Consider the following 12,219-nt stretch of genomic DNA (forward strand, 5'->3'; position numbering starts at 1 on the left):
TTACCATGATAGGAAGGCCCTTTTGCTGAGCATTTGCAGTGGATTGCAGGAAGAGTCTGTGGGAGATCTAGGGACTGATCTCCTTAGTGAGGCTCAGGCTGACACCTCGGTGGAAGGGGTAGTAATGTCCCAGCAGCTATCTCCTACCCAGGTTCAAGAAATCCGAGCAGCGCTGCAGGAGTTTGGGGGCATGTCCACTGGGAAACCAGGGAGCACCTACCTGGTGCAGCACCAGGTGGATACAGGACCCCAAAGGTCCATCAGGCAGGCCCCTTATAGGGTGCCTGAGAGAGTCGAAGACTCTGAAGGAAGAGGTGCAGGAGATGTTGGAACTAGGGGTGATTCAAGAGTCCAACAGTCCCTGGGCCTCGCCAGTTGTACTGGTGCCAAAGAAGGATGGCAGCACCAAGTTCTTGTGTAGATTACAGGAAATTAAATAGTCACACAGAGTCAGATGCTTACCCCATGCCTAGGACAGATGAGGCCCTAAAGCAGCTGGGTGGGGCTAAGTATTTTACAACCACTGATCTTACCAAGGGTTACTGGCAAGTGCCCTTGACTCCCAGTGCTAGAGAGAAGTCAGCCTTTGTGACTCCTTTTGGCTTGTATGAGTTCGCAAAGACGCCCTTTGGGATGAAGACTGCCCCAGTGACTTTCCAGAGGCTGGTAGATCATACCTTAGCAGAAGCAGGAAGGCTTGTCCTTGCTTACATGGATGATATTGTTATCTACAGCCATTCCTGGCAAGAGTACCTTCAGCATGTCAGGGAGGTGCTGGGAAGACTACAGAGGGCAGAGTCAACCTTTAGCCGAGCAAATGTCAGGTGGGTATAGCAGAGGTCTCCTACCTAGGACAGAGTGGGGAGTGGTAAGATAAGGTCAGAACCTGCCAAAGTGGAAGCCATTCAGGCATGGCCTGCACCTGTTACCAAAACGTAGGTGAGGGCATTCTTGGGGACAGCAGGGTACTACAGAAAGTTAGTTCCCAATTATAGTACCATAGCTGCTCCCCTTACAGACCTGACAAGGAAGAACAGGCCAGATAAAGTAGTGTGGACCCCAGCATGTGAGCAGGCATTTCAGAAGCTTAAGGAAGCTTTGGGAGGAACCCCTGTGTTAGCCAGTTCAGACTATAGCAAAGAATTTGTTGTGCAGGTGGACACTTCAAACTAAGGGGTGGGGGCTGTACTTAGCCAGATTTCTTCAGAGAGAGAAGAGCACCCAGTGGTTTATCTCAGTCGTAGGCTCCAACCCAGGGAGGAGTGCTATGCAGCGGTAGAAAAGGAATGTCTAGCCATAGTGTGGGCACTACAAAAACTTCAGCCTTATCTGTATAGAAGAAAATTCATTGTGATGACAGATCACAACCCTCTAACATGGTTAAACAGAGCCAGTCAGCAAAATGCAAAGTTGCTAAGATGGAGTCTGGGGTTACAAGCATATATGTCAGTGCAGCACCCCAGTGGGAGTAGCAATGCCAATGCAGATGGGCTCTCAAGACAGGGAATGGGGTGAGGTACACCCAGACAGACCTGACACACTCAAGCGACGTTTCTCAAGGGGCACTTGAAAAACTTGCTTGAGTTCCCCGGGGGGGGGGGGGATGGGCAAAGGCTGCCAGCCTACTCAAATAGAATTTGATACATAATTCTATCAACTGTATAAATAAATGTAAAATACAGGCTTGTGTTTTTAAATGTAAGAAAACACTGTAACATGTGAACTTCAAGATTGTTGCAACATTGCCATCTTCTGTAAGGAAAAGCAAGCCAAGTATTTCAAATGTGTCTTTTTAAGTTGAAAAGATCTTATGAATCTCTTTAATGTTTTACAATTCGGCTCCAGTGCGGCTGGATAAAGGTTTCATGTCTATTGCTTTAAGGCTAAAGTTTATGACCAGAATTTAGATGTGGAAGGTGCTTTATTGCTCTAGTTTGTTAGAATATACATGTGAAATGCCTTGTATTGTTGTAAGTTTCTGTGCAGGTGTTAGATTGCTAAGTAATGCAGTTTGTGGCCTGAGAACTCAGACCAGGTGTTAAGATATGAATACTGGGAAAACCTAAGTGTCAAAAATGATGTAATTTGGGGAGGAACCCAGCAAACATGTTTGTTAGTAATGTTTAAAATACTATTTCTCACAAGAGACTGGCAGCATTTTGATCTTGGATATCCACTTATCAGCACTCTGCCTTATGCTTACATGTAAGTTTTAGCATTGTGATTTCTTGTAGGAATAGTTAAAGCTAGTATAGATTAATTAGGTATTTTTCTTTGAAATCAGACCTGTCCTACTGTATTATATTACATTTCTGTGTTATCTCTGAACTCTTAGATATCTCTGTGGTTTAGTAGTTTTGTCTTGTGTTTTAATTTATTACTATTAAATATTTTTAAAACCTTCTACCTGTGGCTGATTTGTGTAGAGATAAGCTCTAGAGTGCATTGCATATTTATAGAGGTTACTGTAATAGGCCACTCTAAAGTAAGCCTTGACTGTCATACTACCATTGGATATTAATATTGCACAGTAATAATTATTGGACACCCTTTCAAGGGCCTTTTAATAGCTGATATTATTAACTGGGTGGTGGCAGTAATTACTGCCGTATAGTCTGGGTAAAGGGGTACAGTTGGAGAATCTGTGTCAGCCTTTCCCAGGAGTGTCTGTGAAGTTGTATAAATACTTATCTCAAAGTGTGTGTGTGTTGTGTCAGCTACTTGGCAGGGACACGAAGCACTGGTTGAGTACTGGAGATTTTACCTTGCCCAGTTAGGCTGAGACTTGGACCCTATAGCTGTGCCAGTGGGGAATCGTATTGGGGACCCTGGTGAGCAAGGAAGCAACCAGCCCCAGAGTGACTGTGGTCTAGGTGTGCACTTAAGGGAAATTGTACTTTACTGTGTGTATTAGTTATCCTTTTCTCTTATACGAGACAACCTCCCTGGTGTTAGTAGTGAGGATTGAGGCTCCTTGATTACTAGGCCAGGGCACAGTCGACAAAGTTACTACAGGACAAACACAAGGAAGACAGCCAGGGGAAGAAAAACAGAACCTCCAACTCAAACTGTTCTATTTTCTAAACAAGGCGATAATGCACTACAAGCCCTCTAACTTAAACAGGTGAATAGCTCTCAAACTTAAACAAGCTATAATGAAACTATCAGACAAAACAACAACCACTACAAGGGATACCAAAAGGGCCTACAAAGTGACAGCAAAAACCATGCTAAAGGGGAAAAACTATCACTGCCTAACAGAGAGCAGCAAGGAGGCACAACGAGTTAAATATAATAAGAAATAAGTTATTTATAAGCAAATATAAACAATTTTAGAAAAAGGTAACAGAAAATTTGTCACAACTTAGCCACGACCAAGTGGAGTGCATCCAACCTCGTAAAGCAGCAAACGAGATCTGGAGAATTACATCACTGCATTATGGGATACCTTCTTGCCATGAGCCAGGTTTGAGACTTTCAGCTATTTATTCGGCCAAGTCGGAGCAGAGGATCGGCTCCGAACCCATCATTATAAGAATGAAGGTTAGATAGGACAACATAAAACTACCTTTTTTGGATGATGGAAAGGACCCAAGTCTCTGAGGTGATTTTCCACCAGGTGGGTAGGGAAAGGGTGAGGTGGAGAGACAGAAGGGTGTAAGTGGGTAAAGGGTTTGAGTCACAGTGCAAGAGCTCTGTCTGGGTCAGGCTGCCTCCAAAAGGGAAAAGGGATTGAGGTGGAGGAGGGTCTAGGAGTGGTTTGCTTCCTCTGATGCATCTCCATCATTTAGATTGTGGTGCAGTAGAGTGAAATGACTGCCTCCTTACAAAACTGACCCTTTGTGGGTAGTTCCTGTGGTATCTACGAATGGTCAAAACGAGCAAATGTTTTAAAGCTTGCAACTACTTGCCCTTTTCTTGGAAAGATTAAAGGAGCTCTGCTGAAGCAGTGCCAAAAAGGGCCTTATTATCAAGTCGTGCATCCAGTAATTTGGCTTGTACATCCAGGATTAGGGGCTGGAGTCTCATCCAGGAGTACCTTCTCAGTAGTGTGGAAGAAGTATACATTTTCTTCACCTGTCTAATCATGCATTTGCTATCCTTATCTGTAGGGAATAGAGAAGTGGAAGGCAGCTGCCTGGAGGATTTGTCTGCTGACACAGCAATAACCGCTGGGTCTGCAGGGGGGGGGGGGGGATTTGAACAAGAACTGTGCTTCCTTGGGGACCTTGTAAAATCTATCAGTATGTTTGGAAAGCTGGGGGGCTGAAAATCTGAGACCTGAGATGCAGCCTGAAAGGCATCCTAAAAAGCTGGAAGCAGAGGAAGTACTGCAGATGGAGAAGGCTGGTCCATCTGCAGGAGTTCAAATTACCTCTTTTTAGTCTCAGAAACATCAAAGACCTGCCATTTAAAATGCTCTCTCAAGTGTAATGGTTTCCCCAAAGGAGAATTCTTCTCCAGAAGAAACGGGACTAATGGTGCCCTCCTGGTCATGAGTAGCAAAGTCCTTGGGAGACTCAATTTGGGAACAGTAAGTCAGGGACTCATCAGAAGAAGAATGTTCTTCCTCTGACACCTCCAAGGCCTGCAAAGGCAGTAGGGCTGGTTGGGGCACCACAGACTGAAGGGCCTGGAAGGCTTTGAACAAGGTCTGGGAAAAGGCTTCCCATCCAGGTGCTGGTTCTGTAGCTCTGTGGATTTCTTTTTGTTTCCTCTTAAGAGAAATAACAGGAGTAGTGATTTTTTGGAGTCAACGCCAGAAAAGATGGTAAGGCAGTAGTAGGCCCCTCCAATGCCACGAGCCGTGGTTCCCCCTCGCCATCGGGGTCTGATGGCTGAACAACCTCAGTGGATGTACTCTGGGTTTTAGCTGAACGGGCTTCCACCACAGTTCCCGGTACCAGTGGTAAAACAGATGTCCCATGAAACCCTGGGCTAACATCTGCCTCGAGAGTCTCACCGGACTCCTGAGGTGCAGCATGGGCATCGAGCCTAACTTTATTGGCCTTCTTCCGAGGCAGCTCCTGGGAGGTGCCTACCCCACCCTCCATACCCAACACTAAATGTCAGAGTCTTTGGTTTTCTAAGTATAACTTTAAAGTAGCCAGGCAGCTACGCAAAGTTTTAGGTACAAAGGACTGGCAGATGTCGCAAGACTTATAGTCATGGCCTTCCCTTAAACAAAACAAACAGTGATCATGCGTGCCCTTATATGGCATTTGTCTTCCACAAAAACACTTTCCCTTCTTAGCTGACATGTATGTCTGGAAAGCAAGAATGAATAAAATAATAAAACCCAAAACGGTACTTATCTGAAGCGGACAGATGAAGTCTAATGAACAAACAGATTCCACGAGCTGGTGATCAGAGGTCCATAGATCATTGTGGCAGAGAAGTTCTGGGTTGGGTACATGCAGACGTCACATTTATAGCCAGCTTCAGTGTATGGCTCCGACATGCAACATCGCACATACCCCCTATCCTAAGACTTTGGTATACTGGCCGGATGTCTGGTGCTGCAGGCAGTCACCTCCCTACTGTTACTAATGCTGCAACATGAAAACAGAAGGACATATATATGATTGCCTCAAAAAGCCCTTCTAAAAAAACATGTAATTCTTTCTGTGGTTCTATGGCAATGGAATCAGCAGAAGGAAATGGATACTTATTTTTTCTGCTTCTTTCTCGTAGAAGCATCAGCATGAAGAAAATGGGAAGAATCCAACTCCTGATGTACCTCAACACAGGTACCTGGAACGTCTTCTAAAAGCAAAATCTGAGGAATGTCTTCCAGGTTGTCAGAAATAATGACATGGAGTTCCTTCTTCCCAGACAAAGCAGACATCTGATTGGTCGAGCTGGATGTGGCAAGAAGCTGTGCATTATCAGCCTCCAACTGGGAAATGAGAGAGTGTGTGAAAGGGAGCAGCCCGAAACCCCAGGCAATCTATGGGCTCATCAACAGCCAGAGCTGAAACACTTGCTGGTACAGCCGACGCAGGACCCAGACTTTGGAATTCTGGCCAACCTCGGGCTGCCTGCCGGCAAAATCACCCTACAGTTATGACTGCAACAGTGAAACACGAAGAACATCTGGGAAATGAGAGAGTGTGTGAAAGGGAGCAGCCCGAAACCCCAGGCAATCTATTGGCTCATCAACAGCCAGAGCTGAAGCAGAAGAAGCTTCTGGCTTTGACTTTTTAAACTGCTAAGGGACATCTGATTGGGAAGATTTGGAGGCCATCTTACCCCCATGCAAGCTCCTTCAGTATTTGGTTATCTAAATAAATTTTAAGAGTAGTCAAGCTGCATAGGGTTTTAGGAACAAAAGGTTGACAGATGGAATATTCTTTATAATTGTTACTGGATCCTAATCAAAGCAAGCAGTTAGTATAACTATTCCCATACAGTATCTGCCTGCCAGTGTCAGATTTTCCCTCCAAGTTGATATGAAAAAATTAAGTTTCTTCAAAAAAAAAAAAAGCTCCCCATGAGATTACTTGTCTGCCCAAAGCAACTGAAACCGGCAGTGTCTGACAGACTGAAGTGTAAGTGAAAACTCTCTGTTTGGACTGGAAAGAAAGCTCTGAGGTTTTTCATGCCCATGCAAACCTTATGTATCACAGTGCATTCTCACATATTGAGCATATGTTCGGCATGCAACACAAAAGGAAGCCACCCAAGCTTTAGTATGTTGGCCAAATGTAAGTTATCATTGGCAGGATACTTCCCATAGGTAATTAATACTGCAACAATGATCAAGGAAGGACACTGGAACCCAAATCCAAAATGTTACACAAGCTAAGTCTAAACAGCATACATTAATCTAACAACATACTGTTATGTCATATACTTGTGTCTTTCGGCTTTTCCCGGTTAGGGGTCGCCACAGCGGAACTCCGGTCAGCTAATGATTGGCAGTAGATTTTTACGTACTGGCTTGCTGGACCTAACGCACAACCTTCAACGAAGGAACGCCCATTCACGCATGTCGCTACACAGAAGATGCTCTAACTGAGAATTGAACGGGCAACATCTATCCGTGAGGCGACAACACTACCGCACTGTTATGTCATATACTACTACACAAAAATACATATTGTCTTGCTTACATGTCAATATCTACAAATCATATAAAAGTATTAATACTTAAAAAATTATACACAAGAGTAGTAACTTCAGTAAACAGAGTAAGAAAGAAGTAAACAGATTTCAGTTAGTTCTCCTTGATTCTAAACTGTAGGCAAATCTTGCAACTTCTAGGATTTGTGGGTGTTTAATTTCAACTAGCGGCACATTTCTGGAGAATCCTCACTAAGCAGTCTTAGATAAAATGCAGGTCTATTCAGTACGAGTCCCTCCTGGTTACAAGTGGTGACAAAAGTGAACAAAAAGTGTTACTTTTAGTTTATCTGACAGCAGTGGCCATCATTAAGCAATTTAAAGTTTAATGATTAAACATTATATACCAAGCAGAAGGATGGCTCTTGCAGTCACAAGAAAACACTGGTCTTTACACCCTGCCCAACCACCATTCTAATAACTGCACCCTCCCACTGCTTCCACCAGTGAAGTCTGAAACTAAGTAATAATTCAGTGTGTGCCCCTCTGACAGATCTCTTTCACCATGTGCCTTTCCTGCTTTCAACTCCATTCTGCTTACATCCCTGCACTCTGCCTCCTCCACTTTTTCATCCATTCCCTTCCAACTCTTGTATGCCTTGTCTCTTGGACTAATAAACTACCCTTGCCTTCCTGTGCAGCTAACCTAGACTTCCATTTTTGCTCAAATACTTGACCACAGCCTTGAGTAATGCATCGACGATTCATCTGTATAAAAATCTCGCGTTATGTTCTTACTCTTCTTCGTGCACCTCTGAACTACACAGTGCTGTGATAACTTCTGGATAATGGCTCCTTCACTTGGACAACTCTGACCAACTCCCACCCTGGTTAGGACTGCATCCAGAATTTTGTCCTTTCTGAGACAGTCCTGGATCAGTAAGGTGAATTCCTCAAGATCCAAGACCTCAACTAACTCTGTTTCTCTCCACCCTGGAGTTTGATGTCTAATAGTTTCCTGGCAGATTCAGAGCCATCTTACCTATAACCATCTTCTTCCTAGTCCCACATTCCTTTATCTTCTTTCCCAGCCTTTTATTCTCCTCCTTTGATGGATATGGAGGCTGATGCACCTATCAACATCCCTTGATATTTAAAGAACAGAGCACTTAACCTAGATTTTGACTCAGCCTGCAGACTTTCCCCTTCAGAAGGGGGAGGAGGTCCTCCTCCTTGATGACTTCACATCTGATACCTTCCCTTACATACAGTGCTACTCTACCTTCATCCTTTCCATATCCATCACGTCTGAACAATCCATACAAAGGCTCTTAATGTCCCTTTTGTCTCTTGACAATGGCCTACGTTTCTGAATGCGATGATCAGACTACCTGGAAAAATACACCCACAGATTTATTTACAACCCCGGAGTTGTCTGTATGACCAGCGGTGTCCAGTGTTTCCCCCACTCACTAATATCTGTTCTATACAAGTGCTGCTTAAGCACAAAATTTACGACTTATCCCTAGTGGCTAGTGGTCCCCCCCAACAAATGCCATATAGTCTAGGGGTGCATGCACACACTAACCTATTCACCCATATACACACACACTCACCTATGGTAAACTCCTTCTCTATCACCCTACTGCTACCTCTCAGGCAGACACATACACATATGCAGCCTCTCGCATACACACTCATGCATGCATCTCCCAACCCTACCTTATCTCTGAACTCCCCAGTACTTACTTCTACAGTGATGGTTGAACACAGGCTTTTGGCTACGTTCGCTACCATGACTTAAAGGAGTGAATGTGCTAATCTACTTGATCGATCAAGTCTATGAATCACTCAACATTTACATGTCTTCCTGGAGACATTTTAGAGGGATGGGTACATGGCTAAGAAGCATATACCTCTCCTCCTGAACTTACTCATTACCTGGATTTTTTTGTAATTTATTGTGAACCCTAGGCTTTGAAGGAGATGAATGGCCTTCACAAGGTTTTCAGACAAGTGATTTGAACTGTTGGGAACCCACTGAGAAACGTAAACATTTTCTGTATTAAGGATGGATGGATGGGAATATGCAGATTAGCATCTTTTGAGATCCAGGGAAGCCATGAAAGACTGAGGAGAAATCAAGGGTAACAGTGTCTGTAGGGAAAGCATCTGGAAAGCGGGCACTTCCAGAAAAATGTAAGTGGGAGAGGTCTAGAATTGGTCTCCAAGGGCCATCATTTCTTGGAACCAAAAACATTCTTGAGTAACAACCCTTGCCTCTTTGATCCACAGGTACACTTTGAATTGTGCCTTGAGAAATCAGCTGAGATAAAAGCTGTGGAAACCGTTGCAGCTGACTGAAAGGGGGCTCTGGAATTCCCATGAAAGGAGGTATATTCTTCCAAGTCATAAAGTATATTTTTTGGATGATGGATAGAACCCAGACGTCCTGAGTGATCCTCACCCAAGCTGGAAAAGAAAGAGAGAGGCGAAGAGAAAGTAATGTATGACTTGGAAGGGTGAGCAGGTTGTCGCAGAGAACTGAGCCTGGCCTGAAAGGACTGCTGTGTTGTGGGAGCCGAAGTAGAAGGTTTTGATTGAGGCGGCCTCCTAGTAGATTTCTTAGACCTAAAAGCAGATGTAGAAGCAGAAAAGAAATGAGCAGGTCTCAACAAAAGATGTTTTAACAAGGAAGTTTCTGTAAAATTTTGGAACCTTTCCCTTTTTCTTGCAGAGTCTCAAAGAAGTCTGCAGCTGCTGAACCAAAGAGGGCAGACTTCTCCAAAGGAGCATCAAGTAAGTATGTCCTAATATCATCAGATAATGACTGAAACCTTAGCCATGAATGCCTCCTAAGCACAGAAGCAGAAGCAGCAGCTCTAAGATGATTCCTCAACAGCATCCAACTACACTTAATGGAATGCCTAGCTACTTGAGAAGATGCAGCCAAAACAGACAGGACCTGTGTTTTAACCTCACAATCTGGTAAAGAAGCTAAAGCCTGTGAAGCCTGAGAAATCAAGGTCAAAGAATACCTAGACATGTGTGTCTGGTCTGATAGCTCAAGTGGAAGCGGTTTATACCTTCTTACCTATTCTCTCACAAATTTTGCTCTCCTTATCAGATGGTAGAAGCTTGCCAGAAGGAGATAAATGGGAAGACATATCAGAAGTTATGGAAACCACAGCTGGATCAGCAGAGGGATACAGAGAAACTTGCAGTCATCCTGCACTTTATAAAATCAGTCAGGCCTCTTGAGAGCAGGAGCTTGTGAAGTTGGAGATTTAGAAGAGTCGTCAAAGGTGTCCAGAAAAGCTGGAAGGACTGGAGGAACTGCAGAGGGAGAGGGGACCTCCATTTGTAGAAGGTCATAACAGCGCTTCTATTCATCAGACATCTGGGAACAATCCCATTTGTATAACTCCCTCATTTTATTAATAGTTTCTCCAAAAGAAATTTCTTCAATAGGCGAATCCCTTCCATTAGAGTCCTCCTCAGGGGATGCACATTCCGAGTAAAAGTAATTTGGGTGGAATATGCAATGGAATCCTCATCAGAGGAAGAGTCCTCAGAATCGGAGGAAAGAACCCGAGATCCAGCAGCCCATATAGGAGAGGAAGTGAGAGAAGGCAGAGAGAGAGAGGAAGAAGGCTTTAAGGCCATCCAGGCCTTAAGACCCTGGGAAAAGACATCCCAATCAGACTGAGGAGTGGAAGGGAGACTGGGATGTTTACTTTTTTGTTTCTTCTTTGCATGTCTTTCTGTGTGAGGGGACAGGGAAGAAGAACGAGAAGTGGGCCTAATGTCCAGCGTAGTCAAAGAAGCATCCCTAGTAGAAACAGCAGGAGCGTCGCTGGAGTCCTCCAGCGCAACAAGCTGCAGTTCCCCCAAGTTGCCTAAAACCGACATCTGCATAGCCTCAGATGTGCTGGGATCCAATCCCTTGGCGACTTCCACAGAGGTATCCATCAAACAAGTGGACCTGACCTCCGATCGTACCATTGGATCTTCACTGACCTCAAGGGACACCTCAGCGGTAAAAGGCAAAGCCGAAGAGTCTTCAGGTTTTTGCTTGCTCACCTTCCTCTTCAAACTCTGCTCAGCCAATGGATCTCCAGAACATTTTTAGCCAGACATTTAAGCTGCTGATTTTCAAGGTAAAGATTTAGAGCCGAAAGCCAGTTATGCAAACTCTTAGGCACAAAGGTCTGACAAATGAAACATGATTGACAGTTGTGACTAGGCTGTAAACACAAAAGACAGAGGTCATGGCTATCTTTATGTGGAATCTGCCCTCCACACCTACATTTGCCTTCCTGGATGACATGAAACAAAAACAATGGCAGTAGCAAGAAAATAAATCCCCAACAGTGCACTTATCTGAAGCTGGCAGCAACACAAGAAATCTGACTGCAGACCGTACGTAGAAGTCAACCTTCTGAAAGGCGGCAGAAGTTCTGAAGATGATATGTGCGGGTGCCCTTTTATGGCTGACATTGTCAGAGCTTACGTGCGAAGTCCCATGTACTGGCAGTGGCGAAAAGCTTTTATATAGTGGCTGGACATCGGGTTGTAGGGTGGAAGACAACACATATGTAAAGAATACTGCAACATTGAATAGAAGGTCTTTAAACATATTAAGCATATACCTCTCCTCCTGAATTTACTCATTCGCATGTAGAACTAACACAGGGAAAGCCCAATCTGATGCTGCACACATCCTCCTACAAAAGCACTACGTTAAGGCTGTATACGAATACAAAAATGTCACCAAGATCTTACAAAACACTGTTCTTCTAAAATGAGACGGTTATTAAAGCTAAACTCTCATTTTAAAAGCTTAAAGAACTCCGCAATAATCACCTTTGCAAAATTCAACATGTCCTTTCCTTATAACAGGCAAGTATGAATGTTATGCATACAAAGTGTGCAAGAATTTCAGGTTTACTGTTTAAAATATTTAAAAAACTATGCCTCAGTACTTACCTTATTCATTTTCATGCATGTCCCAAAATCTGCTAACTTTACATGACCACATTTGTCTAGCAGCATATTATCAGGCTTTACATCTCTGAAAAAATTATTAAAAAAAGTTACTCTACATGTTCTCATTAAATGTTTAACGGAAAAAAATTATTATGCACTAAAATA

The 12,219-nt window shown here is 43.8% G+C and overlaps 1 protein-coding gene across 1 annotated transcript in view; it reads right to left on the reverse strand.

The window, feature by feature from the left end:
• Positions 1–12,219, reverse strand: part of ROCK1 (Rho associated coiled-coil containing protein kinase 1) — a 4,526,103-nt gene that overhangs the window by 3,312,586 nt on the left and 1,201,298 nt on the right. The window contains exon 6 of the mRNA XM_044065727.1: positions 12,055–12,139. Coding sequence (XP_043921662.1) covers positions 12,055–12,139 — 85 coding nt within the window. The remainder of the gene's footprint in view (positions 1–12,054; positions 12,140–12,219) is intronic.

Source organism: Protopterus annectens, chromosome 3.part0 (genome assembly GCF_019279795.1).
Source record: "Protopterus annectens isolate FY-2018-M chromosome 3.part0, PAN1.0, whole genome shotgun sequence".
NCBI classification, from domain to species: Eukaryota; Metazoa; Chordata; order Ceratodontiformes; family Protopteridae; genus Protopterus; species Protopterus annectens.